The 26,886-nt window shown below is 38.3% G+C and overlaps 2 protein-coding genes across 6 annotated transcripts in view; one reads left to right on the top strand and one right to left on the bottom strand.

Moving 5' to 3' along the window:
* The window catches only part of LOC124184990 (fasciculation and elongation protein zeta-2-like), a 467,596-nt gene that overhangs the window by 161,835 nt on the left and 278,875 nt on the right, over positions 1 to 26,886 (bottom strand). The window lies entirely within an intron of this gene.
* LOC124184912 (protein groucho-like) overlaps positions 1 to 26,886 on the top strand; it is a 66,384-nt gene that overhangs the window by 20,985 nt on the left and 18,513 nt on the right. For 3 of the 5 annotated variants that reach the window (XM_046575119.1, XM_046575120.1, XM_046575118.1), the window contains exons 2-5: positions 856 to 953; positions 5,280 to 5,343; positions 10,448 to 10,492; positions 22,997 to 23,134. In XM_046575119.1, coding sequence (XP_046431075.1) covers positions 856 to 953; positions 5,280 to 5,343; positions 10,448 to 10,492; positions 22,997 to 23,134 — 345 coding nt within the window. Of the gene's footprint in view, positions 1 to 855; positions 954 to 5,279; positions 5,344 to 6,888; positions 6,953 to 10,447; positions 10,493 to 22,996; positions 23,135 to 26,886 lie in introns of all 5 variants that reach the window. The other 2 variants (XM_046575117.1, XM_046575121.1) reach the window with 2 other exon arrangements.

Below are 26,886 nucleotides of genomic sequence, written 5' to 3'. Positions count from 1 at the left end.
ACACGTGCAACGCTGACTATGAATAATTGTGAAAATTATATTTTCTTATCAAAATATTGTTCGAACTGTAATTGGCCACAGTTATTTTTCTAATCGTCGCAGGGACATGGTATAATAATAGATATCGCGTATCAACGAGACGAATTATGGATTGCCTTTTTATTTTCCATTAATTGTTCAAATCCAACTACTAGGGATTATTCTCAACGTATGCTCTTCTACTGTGAACGTGAAGAATTGATGATATGACATTGATATTTTTACGGTATACAACACATACATCGGTCTACTCGGGTTCAATTATTTTCCAACATTTGACAACAATTTTTTTGTAGAAGCAAAGTCGGATCGACACGTGGCGATGATAACAACTGTTGGTTAGTACAGATTGGTCCGCAAAGTGGCACAGTTTCAGCAAATTTCGCCGGTTGCCAATTTTCTGTAAGAATTGTGCGGGGTTCGTTATTTCATTACGGCACGTTGATTGCTCAAATTGCAGGAATCATGCAACGCTTTTCATTTTACTCTAGTGCAGCATTCACTAGCCGTCATTACTCCTCCCTACATTCCGTGAAATTGTTATTCGAAATATACCGTCGTAGAAATTGGTCTACAAGTATTTTTCTACCGAAGAATTGGATTATTGGATTTTTTGATCTTTTCACGGTTCTGTATAATTTTGGAAATTTAGTAGGTTTACCACGCAGAAAGTTCACGCTGTTACAGTTGTACTCGATTTTAATTTTTACTCCTCAATGTCGGATTTTCGGTTCTTCGCGAAGCATGCAAAGACCATCACTGATCATTTATAAAATTGAAACGACTCATGACGTCATGTTTTTGTTTCATTTTCAGGGACCCCCCCAGCCTGGACAACCGTTCAAATTCACAGTTGTAGAATCGTGCGACAGGATAAAGGAAGAGTTCAGCTTTCTCCAAGCACAATATCACAAGTAAGTAGATCCATCGATTAGCGTAAGCAGATCGGCGTTCATCGTATTTTTTGATAATGCCGTTAGGACGTGCCATTCGCGGTGGTGTTTCAAAATTGCACTAATCTCCAGTACCACGTATGGTAAAACGCAATTCCGATGAGTGGCATGAATAAAAATAATTTAATTAATTAATTAACCTACAATATGAAGAGAATTTGTAATGTGGTAAATGTCGATTCGCTTTTTGCACACTTCATCGATGTGCTAATTTAGATAAAAGCCAGTCCTCTCCATACGTCACACCCCAAGTTTTTATACGCGCGTAGCTTGCTCAATTTCTGTATCTTCATCTTCGTCTTATTTTTTATTTGTTTATTTATTTTCTAATTCTTTTTTTCTTATACAAATATTATACAACTCGTTGGTTATTGAGCTGTATCACGGCTTTATCGCAGAGTCACGAGTGTCTTTGAATTCGGGTATATCGTATAATACTTGTGTTAACGAACCCGCGACGTGTGAAATTCACCAGCTCTTTATGCAAGAAACTGATTACCACGATCACGCGACCTTTGTTTTTTACTCTAACCGTGTAAAAATGCTTTAAACGTTTTAGCATAACCTTACAGTAAATGGTTGTGTAAGCATTTAAAGCAGTTTATTAGTAAGTTGCTAGTAATTGATGGTAAACAGATAGAGAGGAATTTCTGGAGGATCAAACAAATTATGAGTGTTTTTTTTTTCGTCTCTTTTTTCCCATCATTCGCGTATTTGCGCAACATCAAATGCCGCCATGTGATTAGCCAAGACGTGGATGAAATTGAAAGTACTAAATCCGAAGGTCATGACAGATTGCGAATTTGAATTTCTGTTGTTTAGACGTGGAAACGCAAAACTTTATTTTTTATTAACATTCGATTTTTTTTCTTCGAGTTCTTGACACGGTGTTTGATATCGACTTTCTTTGTACCAAAACCATACGTATCTTTGCGACCGTAAAAAGGCAATTGAAACATTTTATATCAATGAAAGGAAAAAAGTCCAACAACTCCAGAGGAAAACAAATGGTGCATCGGTGTCAAGAATCGTTTGAAATTCTGTATCTTGACCTCATCCTGATCTCTGGTAAATATTCCGGCTATTTAAATACCCAACAATTTGTTTCACCAGCTCGAGTACAATTTTTACATATGTACGTACATGCGAAAATAAGCAGAAAGGAAAATGTCATTAGATTACACAGTGCGATTAGATTAGATTGTTGAATAAACGTTGTAAGTGAATGTGACGACGAAAGATGCAAACATACTTAATTATTAATTATTGTGTAATCGAGAAATGCTTTAGGGGGAAGTGACGAACGTCGCGTCGTGTGTGCGTTTGTTATAAATTTATCTTTTCATCGCAGTACGTAACGCATGGTGAAACAAAACAATTTTCAACTGTTTCCAGGTCACCAATTATGTAGATATTTTGACCGCTCAATTTGCCCTATAAAGAGAAAATTATGGAAGAAAACACGTATAATTCAATTATTATATTATTCATGCCACTCAATAGTTATACAACATTTGTGTGCTGTAATTACAATCGTTTTTTTCCTGTTTCGGTGCGGGAAAGTCCGAGGCAAAACGGTCGGTAAGATCAAAAGTCTTGAATATATTTCTTGATAACAGTCTTTCACGTTTCTCGATGTTTTTCAGAAATAAAAACACAGGGCGGAAAATCGAGCTAAATTATTCATTGTAAAATAAACGCCCGTGTTTCCTTGGTTCGAAACACATCGGAATACTGTAAAATTATCACGTTCAACCGGACTGCCTGTTTTGCCTCGAATTCCCTGTATTGGTTCTAAAACATGAGATGTTCATTGAAAATTTACTTTCATTACAATTTTTGGCCAATACTCTGTTCTTTTAAATGCCATGCGACGAGTTTAAATATTTCGTAACGATATTATACATACGTTGGTTCAGTGTGTATTAAGTATTGCAAAATAATGATTGAATTTACGCAAAATGACTGATAAACTAACAATAAGTTGTTCAAGAATTGTAATGCAGGTAGATTCTACAAGAACATCAGTCGTTGTTAATACAATCTTACGCATGATATTGCGTTGACTACAGAAATAAATTAAAAACGTCATTCGTTGCAAAATTCCTGGATGACGAATAAAATTGTTTCAGCAAACATTATTGTTGTTGACTCGAATTTTACATAATTGTTTGAGGTAAAATAAAAAGCTTGTAGTTTCAGCGACGTTTTATTTCAATTATTTCTTTATATTAAATATTTTTGCTACCCGATGTATCTTTTTTCAATACCGTAATAATAATCACACTTCCCGCAAGGCGTTGCAACAGACGTGCAAACTATGTAAACTTCTATTTTCGGCTTACACGCATATAACTCCCGTGTGCCTATTAGACAGATTGAGTATGCAAGAGAGCGTTACTTCGAAGCTTATGATTCATAGGCAAAATATTAGACACGTGTCTGATAAATCCTCGTCCGTAATACAACGCAACGCGTAAGCCGTATTACAGTGTCCATATTTTCTGTGTAAACATATTCCTGGCTTGTTTTACACTACGCGCTATTGTTATCAGTATACATATAACTTTTATTATATGTATACCTCTGTCGTATATCCTCCTTGCCGTCCGTTAGAAAAACGTGTAACGCGACCGAAGACGTGCAACTTGTTTGTTTGTCTGCTGCAACGTCGGATAAAGCGCATAGATTTTATACACTTGGCGTATAATGAGACACCCAGGCAATTATCGTTGGTTTCTTTACCATATTTTGTGTTATTACGAACGAACGCCTTACCGCAGTAGGGACCCCGTAAATAAATAGTTCCGAAAACTACGGTACTGAGTAAAAAATGAAATTGAGCATTTTGGTTGTATTCAGAAGATTTGATATATATGATAGTATTCTTTTTTTTATTACGATCATTCGTACCATATTTTCTTATAACTTTTACGGTCGTTTGATGTCGGCGCAACGGTAAATTGACGTTGTGGCCTTACTTGACTGACGAAATTCAGTCAACCGACAATAAACGTAAAGATTTAACGTTACGGTCACCGTAAGGGGTCGTCCATAAACTACGTTGCCAGTTTGACGGGGGAGTAAAACCAGCTACTTTACCACGTTTTCCTGTGATTCCAGCAATATTCAACCCGTCATTGTAACGGTACCCATTGGACCGGAATTTTCTAGTAACCCTAACAAATTGAATTTTTCACATTGACGTATGATTACATTACTTACTTGTTACAGCTTGACGAATGTTAACCTTCGATCAGTTATCCAAATTTTCAATGAAATTACGACTAGATTTTTTTTATGTCTTCAAGAACGAAGACTGGGGTCCCTTTTTGCAATAAAACGTTCACGTATTTTCTTTTCAGAGCAATATTATGTACTCAGAAAAAAAAATATCTCAGTTTACCAATAAGTGTGTTTATATTGGAACTTGAGCGGATAAATTATAGACTCATTGGCATTTATATTATCATCAAATGTAGAAATCATCAACCGGTGATATACCAACGTATAATATTTTTTGCCAAGTTGACAAATAATATTCTTTAAATATAATTAATGAGATTTTTTTTCCGAACGAACATCATTGCATTATTATATATTATGTGTCGTGAAATTTTTCATACTTTTCACACGGAATGAAACTGTTTATCCTTGAATCTTGAAAACCTATTTCCGTGTGTAAAGTGCCTTCGTGTGACAAATAATGGGGCTGTAAGACGTGGAAAAAAAAAAAATTGTACCCCTAGAATTGGAATCAGTGCCGCATACGAACGGATTAGGGTGACGTTGCTAATTGGCGATAATTAGACTCTTATTTTTAGAAATGAGCGTCACTATCGGTCTCGCGATCGGAGGTTTAACATCAGTGACGCGAACGTCTTTTTATGCTTTTTATGATTACACCGTGTAATTTTCATTCAGTATTACGTACAAACAGTTTGAAGAGTAATCCTGATTCGCTTTTCTCCGCTTTCTCTTTCTCAATTCACATTTCTCACAGCGATTGTTCATTAATGTGGCGATAAAATATTTATATTCATCTTACAACCCCATTTCACGACATTCTAATACGTATACAGTACGTAGTTAGCTATTATGGTAAAATATTGTTTTTTTTTTTTTTTTTTTTTAATACAGTGTTTGTTACTTGTGTTTTTCTTGCTAATTTTTCTCCCAGTATACAGTATATAACAGGAATATTTGACCCGTCATGTGAACGAGAAATCTCAATTTACGCTTTCTCTGATTTTTTTCTTTATTTTAATCAATTTTTCCTCCCAACAGCTTAAAGCTTGAATGCGACAAGCTGGCTACCGAGAAAATCGAGATTCAACGACACTACGTCATGGTGAGGAGACAGAGAATTTGAGCGAACAAAGCTTTATCATTTATTCTCTATACTATGTGTACATATTTATGTTATATATCGTGTTATATGGATGCGCATATTTACTTGCCACGTATCTCTAACGTCTATCTAACACAAATCTCCCAATGCATACATGTGTTTATTATTTTGACATTGTTATACATACACGCGTGTATGTATGTATATATAATTCAATATGCATACACGCATTTGCATATCTCATTACATTTGATGATTATATCGTTACAGAGATTTTTGCTATGCGATATGCTGGTCAAAGTCTTACGCGTATCACACGCAGACACAGACACGAGGTCTTCTTTGTTGACTGGACTTATTATAATACTCTTTTCGTCGATCTCTCAGATTATTTTTATGATTTCAGAGCGACGAAAGCTGTGTGAAATTTTTCACGCGAGTTTTTTTTCACACTCAATCATTTTTGATATGTTTTTATTCTTTTTCTCAAATTCGATTTTTTAGAAACTCACTAAGTCGTTGCGCGAAACAGTTGGAAATCTTATCGAAGTGAATCATGATTACAAATTTTCAACGATTATGAAACTGTAATCTTATATCAATAATACTTTAGATTCTTTCAAATATATTTGTAAAAAATCCGAGAGTCCGACGAACAAAATGTCAGTCCAGTTGAGAAAAAAATGTTTTCACACATGCTACAGCATGTTCGTGTTTTCGTCTATTGTGTACACTGGTTTAATTGAAATTTACATTTATAAGAAGAAGAACTCTATTGTGTATACCTTGATCATATCACACATGTGTGTTTTGGACGAGTCTGAAGTTAGCAGCCAGAGTTAGCGACCAAAAGTGTTAAACTTTATGGAAATAGAAAAAATGCACTTCGATTTTATCCTCATAATTCCATAAAAGTATCGGGGCTTCGAGGTGTTTAACAAAATTTTGTCTTTTTTCACTTCGCTACCCTATGCGAATGAATATTAGAACGTTTGGCTGCTAATTTTGGCTGCTAGCTTCAGCCGCGTGTGTTTTGGCCCACTAACCAGTGTTTGAATGAGCTTTTTAGGAACAGGTACTTTTGTACTTACCCTAATCCTGCTGCTTATTATTATTATTATCATCGTCATCATTGTCGGCGTTATTATTATTATTATTATTATTATTGTTGTTATTATTATCCTTTTAATAACGGCACCTACACGTGTGTATAAATTATACTATGTACATGCGTACCAGCATATTATATTTCTTATTTACCATTGTTTATTCTTTTTCGTTTATTATAATTCGTCGTTTGATACCACACGTCAGGTTTGGTACTCCGCCTAATAATATATGTAGATCCGTTCGACCTCTGCACTCTAACCCTCGAACCTATAAAATACAACGTCTCTGAAATACGATGGCTCGAAGGCAGAACAAAAATAATATCACCCGATAATGTTGATTTATGCGGCGAATTGACGCCTTGCCTTTGAATGATTTTTTGTTAACTTAACTGTACTAATACGCACGTTTTCCCGCATTTTTCGTTCTGTCCAGCATTAAAATGGAGTTGGAGAAATTGGCTCAGGAGAAGACAGAAATGCAGCGGCACTACGTCATGGTGAGACACTGTCAATCAATAAATTACATTATTTAATTTGTCCGGGGCGTGTTTTGTTTTTTTCTATTTTGCTCAGCTCTTAGTTTGTTTCGTCGTTCTTCTTATTCTACACTTTTTTTCCTTTGTTCGAGTACGAAGGGTTTCTTATTTCAAATGACCCGTTAGCATATTTGAACAGAAAAAAAGTCGCACGCGACGCGAACGAGAAATCTCACAATGGCAGTCGTGTTTTTTCAACGGAAAACGACAGTTTTCACTCTCGAATTTTGTTGTTCGAATGATCTTAATAACGATTGAATGGTGGTCCTAAGTTCGACGAATTTCTACGGTGTCAAGTTTTCATACAAGAAGTGCTTTTTTCCCAATTTACCAAATCTGAGAGTCGTGGTATTTTATAAAGTCATAGAAAACTTTGTCAATTCTTTCAATTTCACGAAGTCTCTTTTCATTATCGATGTAAATTTTGTTCGTTCAATTTTTAACAATCGACGACGAATACACGTCACACGAATCGCTTCACTTTGTAACAAAGTATCATTTATTAGCGAAGGTGATCCGTGATCGCGAAAAAATTTGCAAGACGATTAATCTTATACGGCTAACTATCAAACTTGCTGACAGAAAACCGTCGTGGAAATTTTATTATCACCGCAAAATATTCGCATGTGTGTAGTATATTATACTTCTTCAATTCGCACGGCGATTATTATTGCAAACGGCAGGGGATCGTATAGATCGATTAATAGGTTTATCGTATTACACATAGTATGTATGTACATATATATATATATACATATACACATACGTATAGGTGGTGACTTCGCATGCACTTGGGAGCGAGAAGGCGATCGGAGAGCACTTGACCCGGCATAATATCGAATTCCTCCACTACACTCGCACTCACTCGGCATGGCTTGGCTTGGCTTTCATAATTATCGTGTATATCTATAATAGTTATCATATAATGTCCGTGACCGGGATATATAAATTGAATAACAGGTAACGTACATAGTTTAAATAGTATAGGTGGTACGGTACTACAGATACGTGATCGTTTCTTAAAATATCAATTATGCGCTCTTGTGTGCTTGTTTTTTTTTTAACTGACAATGAAATCAAATCAATCAAGTAAGTATATGCTACATGCATATGCACACATGTGCACGTAAATACAGTGTACGTACAATTTATCACGTATCGCGTATGCGAATATGCAACGCTCACTTCTCTTCTAACGTACATACGCCTATAGTGTTTATGCATACGTATAGTGCTCATAGCGGAGTATTTAGCAGCAAAGTCCTGATTACCGTTATCACGATTTATGTCTCCAGTCACGGCATCGTATTATTATAATGACCAATTCAACTGCGATGGTGATTGATGCAGTTGTAAGTATTCAAATCTCAATCTTTGTCATTCGTTGTCGACGTGGGTTGGCAGCTTTCGTATCACGTTTTACCTGTAACCGAGAGGAAACGGGGAAAGTCAACGGGCGGAATCAATCGACACTAAATGAAAAAAAAGTCAGATTTTAGTCGTACAATTCACTGCGCGAATTATGGGTAATTGAAAAAAAAAAACCTTTCAATTGTCTGATTACAACGTTGTGCTCCGATTATTTTTCATCGATGATAATCGCAAGTTGTACAACATTGCATTGCTCAACCATCCGTCACAGTTGAATTGACGTCGTCGACGTCACGTGGTGACAAACAATAATTTCCATTCAAGCACAGGTAGCATCTCGCGTTTGTGAGGTAGAAGTAACTTTTCATATCGATACCGATAGTATGTAACTTTTCTTCGTTGATTGCCTAATAAATAGAAAAATTTCTCGAGATTGTATAAAAAGATTTGTTTGTACTGGATTCTCTTGTGGGTAAAAAAATAAATAAAAAAAAAACGGAAACGACAATTCCTTGTACAATACATATTCGTTTGACACGAGAAAACATTTTTAGTCATTACATATTTATAATTATCGGAGGACGAAGCTGGTAATCGAAGAACGAATATCGGTATAGTTCGCACCCTACCCAACGGTTCAGAATCCATTAAACTGGTCTTTCGCATCGTTCGATTATAGTAAGAGCTCGAGTTTCTTGATATTCAATTTGATTTCTTACAAGGGAATAAAAGTTACGCTGCTGCAACAGACATCGACGGATCCATTCGATCCCTTTTCATACGGTTAATCTTCAATACCCGGAAGTTTGGTGTTTGTTGGCTTTCGGAATACGAGCATACGTTATATTATATTCTAGTAGCGCAGAAATTTACGCAAATGAAGTTGATGTTAGTTGACTACGAGGCGACCGCAATAACGCAAACCGGCTATAATTCTGTTCTCGGAGTTCTGCGAAAGTCGATGAAATCCCGTCATTTGTTTATTGAAGCGGTTAACACGTAATGGGGGTATTCCGTTGCGGTGCGAGTTCTTTTCTTTTGAGAAATTTTGTAATAAATTGATTGAAGAAAAAAAAAGGAAAACCCACAGAATAAGGGCATAAGCAGCAGAATTTGATGATTTAAATTACGTCATCTTTGTGTATACAACTCGGTATATATTGTGAAGTTTGCGACGAGTTGCGATCGTCATCTTTTGGCACGGGGTCACACACGGTAGTTTTTGTAACACGGGAATGAAAAGTGGCGAGGCTTTGCTTGGTAGTTTTGCGGGACACGAGTGGTCGATTTGTTCGCCCTAGGGACGAAAGTGAAGCAATTGTGGACCGCGCATGCGCGAAACTTTATTTACGACACTGAGGTGAAATTCGCTACGTTCGTTCTGCTAAACTGCTGCGCAAAGCCTCATTTTTCATGCACGTGTGACAAAAATACAATTTTTTTATGTCGTATCTGACACGTTGAATATTCTTGTAATTTCTGCGATTCTTCAAATCAGCTTATACCCAAATCTTACCTAATAATTCAGAGAATCTTTGCTAAGTATAGATTTTCGGTTGTAAAACATGCAAGGAAAACGAGATAATTACGAGGATCGGCCTGTGGTTGAATATTGTATATACTTTGTATACATTGCATGTACACCTATATATATATTTGCATAAATACGCATGTTTTTCCCGCACGCCATCACAAACCTTTCGATCAATTACCAATCTATATTATCATTGGTCTCCAGTCGATTTGTGCACTTGTTTACTATTTCCTTTTTTATTGGTTTCATATTGTCCCTAAATTTTTAAATAACGGAAAAACTCGAGGGAAGAGAAAATAATTTACCCCCGTTGAATGAAGATAATTTTTTTTACCGAATTAGAATCTTGTCAATCGATGTCAAAACACGATTCAAAATTTCATCTATTCGTTTTGGCAGAGAATCATTTTCAAGAAAAACAATTTTGCCAATGATGTTGAATGGCAAGTTTGGTGAATGTTTACGGGAATATTGATGACAGCATGGACACAATTTGACTGGAGACTCCGGTGGAGCTTTGCTTGCATAATTAATTGTAATTTGTGTTTCAGTACTACGAGATGTCGTACGGACTCAACGTGGAAATGCACAAACAGGTAAATATAGTTTACGTAATGATTCATCAGCCATTATTTATTCCTGAATACCATCTATAATGTAGAGACATTATGTGATATGTAGTTAGTAAATTATAATATGCGTTTTAAGTATAATATCTAGTTAAATCCATTTTGTTCACTTACATATGGAGCATTCTACTTCAATTCAACTAGGGTCTGACCCTCACCCTCTTGGATTTGGTCCGCGATTTTATTCAAATTTTTTATACCCTCCCCGGCACCCCCAGAGTCTGACCATTTAAATTATAGTCGGAATATTTTTGGTTTTGGTCACAGAATTTATGTAATGTTTTTTTCATAATTTTCACAAATGTTGCTATTATTGTCAATATATCATCGTTTCAGACACTCGGAGGGTTGCGGGGAGGGTAGAAAAAGTCTGAAAAAATTATTCTCGATATTCCCGGCAGTAGGGTTATCTTTTTCGATGTACCTTCGTCACGAGCAGCAGCTTATGCTGCGTTCTACTCTATCGCAGCGAATGGTAATAATCTCGAAACGATTTTACCTAGGCAACCTCATACCATCGTGTTGGTAATAAAATTCTCTATATTGTCATAGAAATTTGAATGAGTATACAGATGGATGTAGGTACAATAGCATCAACTCACCTGTTTATACCTGGTAACCCTGTAGTAGGGACCAGAAAAAGATAGGCAACCAACCTTTTGCATGTACCTTTGTACTGACGCTTCGTAATTTCGATCAGTGTTGATTTCGTTTGGTTACCGAATAGGTGAAAAAGTTGAAAAAGACATTCACCGCATTAATTTTAATTAAGGGCAGCCTGGACCGAATTTCGTTAGGCAACCAATTCGCGTTGTGTTTCTTCGTGTATTATAATGTAATGCATTAACCATTACTTTTTCAATTCATAATGAAAATAATTTAATGTTGCAATGGAAATTATTTCCATCACGAATTGAAAAAGTAATGGTTAATGCATTACTTTTTCATTAAAAAAATTGCAACCCTGATCTGGATGGGTGTAGGTCGTCCTAAGCCCGTATCCTGTACTGTAATATTAAATCCGAGCCCCGATGGCGCGAGAGTCACAGGGCCGTATAATTCAGGAAACTATAATCGCGTGTCCCCTTTCACGCGGTTCAGGTCGGCGTTAAAAGTCACGATTTATCATTGACTGGCGGTCGTTTCACCCACGCCAATTATCCCCATACGTCAGACGAAAGTCCCCTGCTGTCATGGCCGTACGGAATTACGGAACCCGCACCCGCTTCATTCGGACGCGGTCCCGTTGATTGGCTTCCCCTAATAAGACCAAGTGGCCGGAAAGAGCGAGGGATCCCGCATGACGTAACTCCTTCAGGCAGGCGAAGGGGGGCGATGATGAAAAAGTGTCCCCCCATGGAGAGAAGAGGTCCGCTGGTTCCGACGAGTGTCTGCCGCCTTTTATTGCTGACTCATCATCTTGAAACCGTACGTTCGTTTGCGTTGCCTACCCTGGGATACTCATCAAATCGCGTTTACAGTGCAGCCAACTCGATACTTTTTAGCCATCCAAGTATCATCCTCTTCTCTACGAACAGTGTGAATTATTGACGATAGAACGGTCCGTCGTCTGCTGTAGTTTAATGCGCATGCGCTAAGATCGGAGAGCAATTGCTTGTCAGGGGGACCAACCGTCAGAAATTTAGCCGACAGTTCGTCGTGATACATGTAACTTTAAAAATGTTTACAGCAGTTGATGTTGAACACAACTTCCAACGACACTGTCAAAATTTTTGAGGTTATCTTCACGACGGTTGGTCGTCCTGACCAACAACTGCTCTCGAATTGTAGCGCATGCGCATTAAACGACAACAGTCGACGCACCATTCCGTCGTAAGCAATTCGTAGTGTATATAAAACTCACCGTCTTTCCGACTATTCTACGACTATATATTTAGCAACAGAATAGTTACATATCTGACACGTGCAAGAAATTTTTTTATGTCGTTTGCAAATCGTGTATATGACGTGTTGATTTCTAATTTAAAATTATTATTGCAATGCTTTCTCACACGAGGTATTGCGCGAGAATCGAATCGATCTCATATCCGATCTCTGGGATTATCATACATGTATGGATATTGTAGATCATCGACAGCTTTGATTTTATCGAGGACAGGCTTTTCTCGACTTATCCGCGTCTGGTGTAGAAGTCTACATTAGAGATAAGGGTTATACGATCGAATCAATCAGTCGATCCGACGCTTTGTAATCTTAATCCTTCTTACAATATCATCGAACCAACTGCGGAACGAATCGGCGGATGTTGTCTCGAGGAGAGTTCATTAGTGACGGGCTTTTTTTTACTCGTGACTTCGTGATTCGATTCTCCGCGTGGGAATCGATACACCGCCGATAGAACAAATCAAGTCGCAACATCAAACGTTTACCGTCGCCAATTAATTCCGGTTTGAATTTTAAAGCGTCTATCAAAGGCAGCACCTGGTCAGTTCAGTCGATGTTTACCGAGTTTTATTAAATTCGAGAATTCGGTCTTCCTCAAATTCCGAAAGTATTCTCGTGATGAATATCAATAAATTCCTCGAGTTTGTACAAGGGATTCGCCTATATGATGGTGGAGGGAGTCAACATATCGCGTGTAGCTTGGCTTGTTTCCAAGCTAAGCAGATACCAATTTTTGTCTCTCTCTCTTTCTCTCCCTCCGCATTTCTCGTACCTATATACCGAGCCTTTGTTTTGACGAGAAAAACGGGCCAGGAAGCTGGCAAGAAGAAACGGTTAATCTGCACCTCGGGGACCCGCGCCTTCTGGTTGTTGTTATTATTAGTACGGGGGTCGGAGTGTCGCACTCGAGACTTAGTGGCTTGTTTGCAGAGCGCATTAAAGAGATAAACGCGGAGAGTGATATCTGGGCAAATATTTACTCGCCGCAAGTCATCCTTCCCCTTGTACTCCTCCTCTCTTCTCCCCGGATGATCGATAAGCCGGAAGATCCTAGAGCCTCGTAGACCAGTTTCTATAAGCGCCCACATTTACTATACTATACTATACCGTACTGTACTATACTAGAAATGTAAATACAGATACAGAAATTACCCTACGAAACTTTCACCTCAACTTACACAAAGTTCTTAACCATGGCTATGTAACGGGTGGATATCCAACGGGGAATATGCGATGCATTGCCATGTCGATGTGGGTAATTTTAACGTAACGAAACATCGTGGAATAAATCGATGTACAATTTTAGAACAACTTTCAAAGAGTTGGCGGTTCAAAATATTAACATGTTTTCTTTGTTATGATTTACTAGCCGAATTTCAAACAATCCCGAAGTTGCGAAGTAACGATTTTTCTAAACGTGCAACGTTAAAGTAACGTTACAAACTTCAACCTCGTGACATATTTTATAGCAGGCAACGACCGTTTCGGATAGTGACCAAAGTTCTGGATTAGAGTGTCTTGTATCTTTCCTAATAGAAGAAATTATTCTTCGTTAGTGTCAAGAATGCCAAGAGGCATGTTCGCCAAGCTTGTAGATATAATATACATAACAGTGTAATAGATTTCCTATAGAACATATCATACAATCATCGATTTCCTCGGCTGTTTCGTCGAGTATAATTACATAGCTACGATTGGTAATTATATTTCAAATGATGGTTTCTAATTGGTACGATCGTTTCTCAAATTTGCCGTACTATCCGTTACTCTGACTCGAAGTGGTCTCTTATGCAAAGTCAGTGATCAATATCACCTGAGTAAACTTCTCTCTCACACAATCAGTACGCTACCGCTGATATCGACGTATAATTTTTATTTCCACTTGTCACTCCGTACAAGTTCCCGCATCTAATCTTACAGTTTCCGAAGCTGAAGAGCGATTTGATTTATCGCTCACGTCTGTTCTCAAGTACGAATATAACACGTTATTATGTGCGCAACTTATGTTCCTGATTCTGCGGATATGGGTCGTGGTAGCATACCTAACCGTATCGATATATTATACAAGGTATCAGGGTATACAGGCCGTGTGCAAGATCGAAAGGACGTCGATTCGAGTGGCGATTAGTTGGGGACACGCGATCAGGCGTGGCGTTAAAATAAGTGTGGATACTCGGCAAAGTCGTAAAATGTCAGACACGCCCTTTTAGCAGCTGCGAAAGTGTCCAGGGACTGTGTTAGCGTTATCCCCCCGAGACAACGGGGACGTGATGTATTAACGTATATCTAGATATAGGTAAAGGCAACGAGGCTGAACCCCCCCTCCCACGTGTACGCGGTGATGGTCAAGTGGCGTAAAAAATGGTAGCGCCGCTAGTGCTTTCCCTTCTTTATTTTTCCCTCCGCGTATTGTGCGTATGTATGTGTACGGTGTTTGGTTACGCGTATACGTACACGGTTGCTTTATTCCTCAGACGAATGTGAGAGTGGAATCGCGTAACGCGTTAATTAATGAACCAGCGCGAGATACAGTAAAACAAAAAAAAATAAGAAGGAAATTCTTGCAGGCTTCCCCTGCGTCAGACATAACGTTTTTAATTACTCATTTTTAACGACTTGCTCAGATATTTCGACTTTGTGGGGTGTGAATTTTTATTTAACATTGAAATTTTGTTACTTAATGGATTTAGATTTTGGTTTGAAAACTAAACGATCTGCAATTGAATCATTAAACGTTTCGGTACAACGTGTCCGCTTGACTTTTTAAAATGATGAAATGGTGAATATTGATGAAAAGAGATCCGCGCCAATAAAACAAAACTTACTACTTTCCGAAATCTTACAGAGACAATATACCAGTCAATCTTACCGACTAGAAAAACAATCGACGAGTTGACGCTATAAGATTCTTATTAGAAGTCTCGTTCTCGGATTTTGCACATCGCCGACAGATCCCTCTGTACTGGAAGACCGCCAGGGGGGGTTCGAAAGGGGAAGAAAGACATGTGTGCCGACTGTGTTTGAACAGGTGAAGTCAAATAGTCCTTGTCCCGCCAGTGGGATGAAACCCTGAAGAGGACGCAGTCATGGGAAGGAAAGGGAAGGGAAGGAGGTGGTTGTTGGACGACGGGGCGAGGGTGGCTGGGTGAAAGGAAGACGCGAGGCGAACGGAGTCGAGGTTTGTCGAGTCGAGATGGCGACGGCTTCTTCGGTCAATATTGGCGATACACATCCGCGGAGCGGCAAAGGGTGCGGGCGGAGAAACCGAAGCTCTATCTGTTCAAGAAGATGTCCTCCTCCCCCATTATAGGCACACATACCCGCCACCACAATGCATTCGTGCAGGATTCTACATCCTGCTCAAGCTGGATATTAAGCTTTCGCTAGGCAAACCGACACTCGGCGTTCCCTGTACATTATATACGTTTACATTATACCGTCTGATTGTGAAGCGAGTGGCGGGAAGGGACAAAGTTTACTCGGCATGGATCTCGCATCTATATTGATAAGTGCAGAGGGGTAGGCGACTGATTGGAGTCTGTTGGAAGGGATGAAATCGTATAAACCGTACCGTTTCACGAATGTATATGTATATGTATATAGAACTTGTTTACTCTTGGCCTGCGGGTAAAAGCCGCTGTTTCGCTCTTTGGTGGTTTGCGACAGATTCAAGTCAATCCTGCACCTTGTTACCCTTCCCGAATACCGATGTACAGTCAGATTGTTTCGAATTAAAACAATATTATATATACACATACGTATTGAAGTCGAATATATTAATAAAAGGTCCAATCATTATAGATTTTGCCGTAAAATTTCGCAAAGCAACAACTAGTAAACTTCTTTTTGCACAAAATTAAAACGGACTAGACTCACATGCTGTTAGGCACTTCTTATTGTTAGATTTGAGCTAAGTATATCCTTATGAACCCTTTGGCCCAATTTGAAACAGTGTAACTGCGTTAGTAGTTTTTTTTTTTTTTTTCTCCCCTCATGGAAACCTTTTTTCTAGGATGTCAGTCTTTAATTTTACGTACATGTCGAAAATATTTTTGGATCTTAATGACAAAGTTACAATATTATTAACGATTTTCACTCGAGTTATTTATTTTTTTTTTTCATAAGATTTAATTCCATCAAATTCCAATCGCATCTCTTACAATCAGTGAGTTATTTTTTGGATATATTTTCATTTTTCATCTCGCTTCACACTTTCCAGAAAACAGTTTCGATCATCTACCTTATCTGTAATTTTCCTCTCCTGCACGGTCGGAGCTGCACGGATTATAAACGAACAGGAAGAATAACCTTAGATATATATTAATTGAAGAGCGGTATTTACAGACAAGAAAGCGGGTGGAATGGTGGATAAGAATAATATTTGACTCGGTACGAGAATATTCCGCTCCGTGTGGCAGCGCTGAACGCAGGCATACACTGACTAATGATTCATCCCTCCGAACATCCCTGGCACTCGATTATTCCCTTAATAGTTGATCGTCGACGTTGGATATATGAATTATTCGCTGCAGAGGAAGAGGCAGACGGATAGATTCATCAGGTTTCCTAGACAAGTCGAGAGAGAGAGAGAGAGAGAGAGAGAGAGAGGCGGAGGAATGTCTTTATATTTACTCTACGCGCGCCCCCGAATCTCTTGGCACCTATAAACCTCGTTTGCACAGAGATCCTTCTAATTATCACTCCGCGAAAGCGACGTTGCCAATTAGCCTGACACCAGTCGTTCTAATTACACGAATCGATTGTCAATTAACGTCTCCAGTTCGTCTAATTCGACTCAATATTATCTTTATACATCGATCGTTATCTATAAAGTTAAATTTGTTGGAAAAATTGGAAGAAACTTCACACAGTCGCAGATCCGATGCCAACTATTATTTAAGTTATTTATAAGAGTTTCTTGCTGCCTGCCGCTCTGCGGTGAATTTTATTCGCCTTTATCTCAATTGATTCGTGTTTAATTTCTGATTATAAAACTTTAATAAGTGACGTAGCTAATTGAAAATATCTCTTATAATACTACTTGAAATTCTCCAGTTGCTTCATGTGACTTCGAGTAAAATTAAATGACTTTCCACGATTTCGGCCAGCTTGGCGTGTCTATTCAAATAACTTTGAGTAACGTAACATCGTGTATCAATAGAAAATACTTTTCGCAATAACGAGTATAAAATGCATACCGAGACAAAACTGGCTCGATTTCGGATCTAGTAAAACGGGCAAAAGTGAGCTGAAAATTTGACAATGAAAACTCCACGAGAGCTGTGCTAAACCCGTATCTAAACGTGACACGGATTTCGCGGTCCGAGTACGAACTGTTGGACGACGTAAGGTGCGGAGGAAATGGTTAGAGACTTTACGCTCGTCTGTCGGTAGGCGATACGTATTCAGTATAACTTTCCGTCTGTTTACTCAGCTTAAGACGAGCTCGGAAATAGACAAGCCTGTTGACGGGATGAGGAAAGGTAATAATAATATACACGAAGCCGTATACCGCGAAAGCTTTTGAAATTAGACGGAAAAACCGCAGGTTCCTCTCCTATCTCCGCGCGGAGTAAGCTCTGAGGAGGAGGAGGAGGAGGTGGTTGTATATTTTTATTTCCCGCACGGTCCGAGAATGTATTTATACGCCCTGCGGTGTATATAGACGTAGGCCTTCGTGCGTTTCTGTGTCTGTGTGTTTTATCTACGGTCCCGGCGGTGAATTTATTTGATGGTTTCCCCAATATCGTTCCACGTTTGGTCAAGAGTCGTCCGGATGAACCGGATACCCTCGCACAACGTTTGCGTGTCCGTAACACGGGTGAAAACCGACCCGCGTTAACCAGCAGACGAGTCTGTCGCTGCAGGATATCTTCCAGTTGGCCTTGTCCGTCAGTAACTTCGTATCCTCGATTTCTGTAACAATTTCCCGTATCGGTGCCCTCACGAATTCGATTAACTTGACAAAGGTGTTTTGTGCTTCGTTTTACTTTTGCTTTTTCTTTTCGCTTTCCTCGATCCTTTCTCCGACTTCTTCACCCCCCGCTTATCTCGCTCGGTGGTAAAAAGAGACAAAGATTTGTTATGGAGTCTGAAAAGCAAGACAAAGACGATATTCGTTTGATTGTTCGTTCGTTCGACAATTCGACCGCGACGATTGTATCACTTCTTTTATTATTCTCTGGTGGAGACGCATTTTTCGTTTCTTTTTTTTTTTTTTCTTAAATTTAATATGTTATATCTGCCCCGATGAAAGAGGATTTCAACGTTACGATGCCGGATTAAAGATATAACTGCAGTGGTATGGGATGATTTTTTTTTTAACTAATCAAAGATAGCGGATGATAAAATTTGCTGTAGAATTCCCCCTAGATTGTCACAAGCAACGAATTTCGGAGAGTTGACACGTGTATACGAAATGTGAAATCAACTCCGAAATAACGTGATAATTTTAACACAAAAATTTGAACATTGACACAAATTATTTTTATCTGTGTATGTGTATAGAAATGGAGAGAAATTTACCGTCATGTATGATTAATAAATGAATCGAACAAAACTCGGATCATTTTTCGCGTGAATTACTGAAATATGCGTGGGCAAGAAAGGCGCGTGTTTGTACATCATGTATAGAAGTGTCGAAATAAATTACCTCCCGAGTCAAAAATCATAATGTCGCAATAACGCGATAAGCGTGTTATATTTATTCCGTACATATGCTTACTTGTAGTAGGAAACTCTTGGAAAAGTTCCGTCGACTTCGATTTCTGCCGGTTGGAAGTTAATGTTTTTACTTGACGCGGTCGCACCGTTAACAACGGGAAATTACAGAACTTCTGAATTATACACGAAGTACGTACAAGTTTGTATTAGAAAATTACCGTCACCATTCTTTTATGTGGGGCAATTCCGCCCCCCCTCTTCTTTTAAAGTAAAACAGCTAAATTATGTACGAACAAAGAAGTCTGATCTCCAAAAAATGTATTTTCAATTCTGTATATCAATATTTCAAGGTAAAACAAAATTTATTTGTTGATAAATGATCGTAACTGGCTATAATTAAAGTGTCGCCTATGACGATATTCGTTGAATTTAATTCTGGATTAATTATCACGTGATAGACGACATGATTATGTTTTGCGGTCATATTTTCAAATCTCTCTTGTATTTTCCATAAGGAGAGAGCCTCGCGCCGCGTTTATATCTTCATAATTAAAATATGCTAATTTCCGTGTAGACTCTATGAGGCTCTTACGTTATGTACACACAGACCGTTGCTCAAGCGTCTCATAACTCTTGCACATAATGTGCAAATAAACAAAGAAAGAAAAAAAAAGTGTACGAGTGAAAAATGTTTGCCTCCGTTTTTGTATAGCTGATTTTTACAATCTATGTACTTGAATCGCGTGCATTATATATACGTACGTGCATGTAACACACTCATATTTATTCATTATATACCTATATGTATACATACAGCATCGCTATGCGTAAAAATTTCTATATACACATATATATATGTATATATATATATATATGCATATTCATGATGTAGTTCATGCGGTACCTATGCATACCATATGTATATTATTTGCCCATATTTGTTTATGTATGCGTATACAATTGCACCTGTGTATAATATTATAGGTAGGTATGAAAATGAATGGCCTGGGAACCCAGGAACGCGACGCGTCGCGAATGATAATTTCGCAATTTGAATATACCGATTTTCATTGCACCCAATCGGAATAATACTGTAGTCGAAATAATTACCGCGGGTATTTTTCGTGATACGTAGATAGATCCTTTCGCGGAACATTACAGCTGTAATAACAGCTACGGGCCATTTTTTTCCCTCGATATTTTCGTATATTTCATTCGTCGTTTATATCATTACACCTGCATGAGTATGCATGAGGTAGCAGCTGTATTATACCTATCATCCAAACGTGATAAGCTGAAGCCTACGTATCAAACGAGCTGAAATTCTGGCACAAAAAATCGGATGAATAATTAACGAGCGTGATAACGAGGGTTTTGAAAATGGCGCAGGCTTGGTATAAACGAGAACGAGTCGAAAAAGAGAAAAGAAGGGAAAATGAGAAGGGGTGGAGGGGGAGGACGAAGAGCAAAACGGGGGGTGGGAAAAGGTTTATACTCGTGGGGTAGGTAAAGCTTCGGGAACGAGCTCGCGGGTTTTCGTGAATATAAACAAACATTTTGTACATCCGAGGTTAACGAAGCGTAGTTTTACTTTTTTTCTTGCGTTCTTTTTTCTTTCTCTCTCTCTCTCTCTACTTCCAAATAAATATACGGGGTACAAAACTCGTTGCTTGTTGAAATCCTGCTTCTAGCAGTTTGTACGTACCATACGTATGTATAGTATACTGTATAGTATAACGTACGCTGGTTTGTATACGAGAGCGCGATTTAATAAGGGGGTGAAAATGTGTGAAAATATATGAAAACTGAAACAAACCTCGCCTTGTTTGCGATAGCCGTTTTACCATCCGAGGCTGTATCGTTATATTATGCAAAGATATAGGTACGCTTATTTTATACCGTATTTCATTCGGCTTTCTTCCACCAAATCCTTGCGGTTGCCCAGAGATTTTATCGTTTGGTGTATATTCTAAGATTTTTTTCTTGTATTGTTTGGAAAAATATCGTGTATTCAAGAGAATAATCACTGTTTCACAACTTTCGAATTACTTTATGTTAAATTATCATTTACTTAACATTATTATTATACTTTAAAAATTGTATTATTGAAATATGAGTGTCTTCGGGTTGATTACGGTTTATCGAATGTCAGATAACCCTAATCTTACGAAGTAACTATTTTTCCTATCACTATTGTATCGTCCCATTAACGTTACGAACTTATGCATGGATATTTCAATAACACCGCATAATATCAAAACGCGAATTGACGCCTACATACAATAACGATGACTAGAGATTTCAAATATTTCTAAGCAATTTTAAAAATTTAACTACCTTACACCAGTATTTGAGGTCGCGTTAAAATCCCTTAGCCCGCAAATTAGCATCGATTAATACATTGATTTTTGTAAAATTAATTCACCTTATACCAAACAAGCGAGAAATTACGTATAAAATGAAAAAATAGCGTATAATCGTACATGAAGTTGTAAAGCGTACCAGCTAGTTTAAAAAGCTGCAAATTGTCAGACGCGAATAATAAATTCATGGTAAACGCAATGAATCCTTTTCATTTTCCAAATTAACAGTTTATACCGATCACTTTTCATCTCAACTCGGCTCGTGTTGGCACATTTATTTTTTCTAGGTATACTTCTCAAACGTTACAAACCCCCCACGCTGAGTCCTTGTAAGAAAAAAAAAAAGTTAGAAAGAAGGAAGAAAGAAAAAAAATGTCCCTTCTCTTTAACGGCAAAGTGTCGTCGGGATTCGTGACGAGTGCCTCCCCGCCCCACGCGGTGGTGCTTCGCAGCTTTTATCGTCTCCCGCGACGTTGGCGCCGCGCGAGTTTTTCTTTAAATAAGTCCTGACGCTTCTGGGATGAAAGCGGAGATGAAAAAAGGCAACTCGACGCGGGAAACATGCAAAGTGCCCGTTATTATAGACCCCGAATAACCCTGAACGCGGTGAAACGTGCAATCTCTACCACCACCCCCCCCCCCCCCCCCCCCTCTATCACTCGCTCTCTCTCTCTCTCCATCTCTCTCGTCACCCCCTCGGCGACTCGCGTATAACACCCTCTCCATTTAACTCGTCCCAGCAGCTTTACTAATTGCAGTGTTTACGCGGTGATTTATGGAGCCGAATGAAACGATCGTCATCTTTTTCATCCAATGATACGGCCATGCATGCTACTATTTACAGTGTAAACCATATACATATGTCTGTACTGGTTTAGGGGAGTGGCGGTAATCAAATATGCATCGATTGCCCAATTCACCTGGTAACATGCCGCGTGCCTACAATATACCGTGTGTATGTACATATTCGAATCGCAACAGGCCTGTCAAAAGCGGAATTTGAAAAATTACACTCTGTGAATGTAACAAAATATTTTTATTTATTTTTTTTAATTAAAGATGAAATCATTTTTTACTTGCGAACAATTGAGGAATCTTCGTAGTAACGTTTGCTGAAAGAAATGCGAAATCGATCTTTGAATCACATGACGAAAATAGTAATTATATGTATAAAATACTGTTGAAACGGTTATTTTTGCGAAGTCGTGTGTGTTTTGGTTAAAAAAACAATTGTTGTTGCGAAATGCAAAGAAATTAAACATTTCTTGCATATTTAATATAAAACTACGCCATATTTACAAGATTCTTTTTGTCATTTGTCTCTACGTATCCACGTCTGTTATATCACTTAACAAAATAGTTTACGTGTAATGCGTTTCCGGTACCGACGACGAATTGTAAACCAACAGACATTTTTTTTCACTCGAGCTATGTTACGAACTATTTTCTCGGTGATAAAATTTTACTAACCTGGATGGATCGAATTATCCTTTTACCCAAGTTCATGGCTCAAATTAAATGTTTCCTTTACCTTTTTCAGACGGAGATCGCGAAGAGACTGAACGCCATAATCGTCCAGATTCTTCCGTTCCTCTCGCAGGAGCATCAGCAGCAAGTAGCGACGGCGTTGGAAAGGGCGAAAACAGTAACCATGACGGAGCTCAACACAATCGTGGGGGTAAGCCAGTATAATTAGAGCCATTATATTTCGCGTGTAGCCGCGAGGCTGCCTGACTGGAAAGATGATTTAGCCCTTGTAATTAGTCGATCCGCGCGAGAATCTGCCGCGTGCGTATTAACGCTAATACGTTGCGTCTACGTATGTATTTGTCAAGCTTTGATTGACGAGGACGCCGTGTATTCGAACATCGCTTAACGATAAGATTCTATCTTGCATGGATCCAAATAATATCGGTTTATACTCTATCTGTACCGATGGTCTCGGTGGTAAAAAGAAAAAGAAAAAGAAAAAAAAATAACAAGGAAGATTACAGGCAGTGATAGTACAGAAAATTGAAAAATAAACAACGTCGCGATCTTGCAATTACATTATAGGCACATGTGTATTGAATTGTATTATATTATATTGTACAATAATTATAGAAAAACACGAAATTTATCGAGATTGATCAACTACCCTGTATATAAAATTATTACAAATCGGAACAAAAGCATAACTCGGATATGATAGACGGTGTATGTGACACGATAATACGTAGCGGATAAGTTACGAACACTAAGTTTCAGCTTTAAAAACAAGGAAAAAGACTAAATTCAAACGTGTTTTTCGTGACCTAGAATCGTGTGTAATACTGATGGCCCAAAAAAAGTTTTGCTATCAGTTAGTCGAAATTGACGACAAAACTTTGGATCAAATAATTTCTATCGTTTGATGCGTATTAATTAACCTTAAACGAATGTACGTATATTTGGTAATGACGGACATGTAGTTATTTGAATATTAAGAAACGATTTTTTTTTTCTTCTACCCCAGTACTACTTAAATCGGTAAAGTTGCTTACCGATGATCACCTCGCAGCCTCCCTCGCATTAGCGCATGGTTAGAGACCCTCTGGAATCTCAGTTTGGTATTTCGTTGGCGCTGCGCCTGTTTCGTACCTACAACTGAGATTGGGCAGCACGGATAGAGAAAACGAATCCCCCTTGCTTCGATATATTTATCGCAGCAGCTTACGATTTGACGCGCCAGTCTTAGATGGAACTTTGATGTACAAATCAGCATGTTGGTATAACCAATTTCGATACTGTCTTTATTTTTTACTATCTTGTTAGATTACTTTTTTTTCACGTTTTCGTGCTTTGAACAACTTGATAAGTAACAGGCAATTAGATACGCGAATACATGAAATCTTTTGGTCAACAAATAAACAAATAAAATATGAAACCGTACACCGTAGCTCGTGCACAGTACTCCACAGTTGGAGAATCCACAAGATTTTTCACAAAAGAAGACATTTAAAATTATTTCATCATTTAGTAAAATACGTTATTTTGTATAAAATTTACAATTTTCAAATTTAATTGGGAATTTATGTATTTATGTGCGCATTAGTCCGTCCGAATTTTTTGACTTGTTCGAACATGTAAATACACCTGGACATGCAATTTTAAAAATTTTCATGTACATTCAAGTGTTGTTTCAAACATATATATATATATATATACGAAGTGGTGCAAATTTTACTCGAATTAATATTATTAGACAAAACCTGCACAAATTTTATACGCAAATTGATGTCATGTGAATTACAGGGAAAAAAAATTTCGATTTTGTTTCGGTTTATTTGGAGTTAGTTTCATAAGAGATTCGGCCAAATTTTTAACAGTATATTTTGTTTAATATATGTATATTTGCAAGTGAGAATTCGTTCGGATGATCAAAGTTGGCTTCTTGCCACTTTTAGATTAGAGAATGGTTCACGGGACTGTAGAGTTTGAACTAATGTTCAGAGGGTTGTTGCTAGACCTGAAAACCTGAAAAATCTAACAGGCTGCAGTGTGCAACGTTATCGTAATGATGCATTAAAAAAAAAAACACGTTATTTTGCAACTCTAGAACCGTAATACAATATTGATGTATACGGATTTTGTAAATTCAATTTCTTCGGATATTCCGAAAGTCCAGAATAGTAACTTTTGTTTCAACGCTTCGTTACGTTGAACGTTGTTAACTCGAGCCTCATGAAAAACTGGAATATTTTTAGATATTTGTTGAATTCCTGAAAAAACTGAATTGCGATGGTCAAACTCTCACATCGTTCCGTATGTCACAGTTTTAGCGAAATACTTATAGCATACCCGCAGTGTATGCGTGATTTAGTTTCAAATGAAAACCTACTTTGATATTTAAGTATAATGTAACAAAAACATTGAAAGAAATAAACTGTAATATTGTAACGATTGATTAAATTTTTTTATTTTACAATTTGAATAATAACATACGTAAGTGCTTATCTGGAAAGTTGAAATTTTTCGTATGAAAAACTTCAATCACAGTCGGGGCGTTTTTCAATCGATAATTAGCGGCAACCCTGCTCAAAGATTCCATAATGCAAGAATGAAACAAAAACAGTGAGAGATGAGGGCGATGCGATGCAACGCAACGTAACTCTAAAACCAGGCTCGATTAGGCAATCGCGGATGTTCGTGTTTGCGGCTGGGTCGAGGCTTCGGCGTATTATATTAGCATCGGTAATCAGTGCATGTACAAACACGAAACCGTTGCGAGGGGTGGGAAACCCGAGAGCGATGAGGGGTGGGGGACGTAGGCGCCAAGCACCGATGAATATGTATCACTTGGTAAACAGGGGTTGAATCAATATTTCGTTTAATAACGGGGCCATAAAGAGAGATGCGGCCTCGCCGCGCCGGTCCGGAAGGAGATTTTTTTACGGGCCGCGGAATTCCGTGGGTGTTTATGCGGGTGCTGGTAACGTCGGCTTGTACGCAGGTCACGGTGTAATAATACGACCACAAAATATTCACTTTTCTCTCCCCTCTCGGCAATGTTGCAACGCGTAAGCCTGCGGGGATCACATTAATAAAACTTGGCTAATGAAGCAGCAATTACGGCTCGTCGACGTGCCGACGGAGTAAAACGCTGGGATATATTACGCGTAGGGAGGAGGGGAGATCGCATCGTGTGTTGAACGATGCCTTATTCCGACATTTTTGTCAACAGGTAACAGGAGTGTAGACTAGCGTGGTCCTCGATTTGGACCTCGGCGAAATTTGACCTTTTGAATATTGGTTGGCCATATTGGATCCGTCGTTTCGATTTTTAAAATTTTCAGCTCAGATTTGTAATCAGCGACCCAAGAAACCCCCCTGTATCAAATTTTATCGAGATCCGTTCGGTAGATTTAATGTGCCCCGGAAATGGTTAAACGGGGGTTACAGGGTACACCCTCTTGCGGGCGCAGGTCAGAGTTGAGATGAAACAGTCTGAAAAAATTCGGGAATTATTTTTGAATAATTCGGAACCGATTTGGGGGGTGAGCCGGTTGAAATTAAAAATGACATTTTTTAAGGACAACCCTGATGTATACATAGTGAATTTCTAACGACTGAATGGTTCATTGCGCATGCGCTAAAATTCGAGAGAACGAACAGTTGTTTTGTCAGGGCGACCAACATTCATAAATTCAGGTGATAGTTCGCCGCGATGTGTGTAACCTTAAAACTTTTGACGGCTGTCGGTAATCTGAATTTATGAATGTTGGTCGCCCTGACAAAACAATTGCTCTTGCTTTCAAATTTTAGCGCATGCGCATTGAACCATCCAGCCGTTAGCGATGCACTCGGTATACATATTTCGAACGCAGCCGTAGTAACGTATCTTTAATGCCGGTTACAAACGGTTCCCCAAACCTTAGGCAGAAGCAGAAGTAGAGATTTTGCGGTAACGAT

This window comes from Neodiprion fabricii, chromosome 6 (genome assembly GCF_021155785.1).
Source record: "Neodiprion fabricii isolate iyNeoFabr1 chromosome 6, iyNeoFabr1.1, whole genome shotgun sequence".
In the NCBI taxonomy this organism is placed as follows: domain Eukaryota; kingdom Metazoa; phylum Arthropoda; class Insecta; order Hymenoptera; family Diprionidae; genus Neodiprion; species Neodiprion fabricii.
Note: the sequence above shows the minus strand (reverse complement) of the source record. Positions and strands in the feature narration are given on the sequence as shown.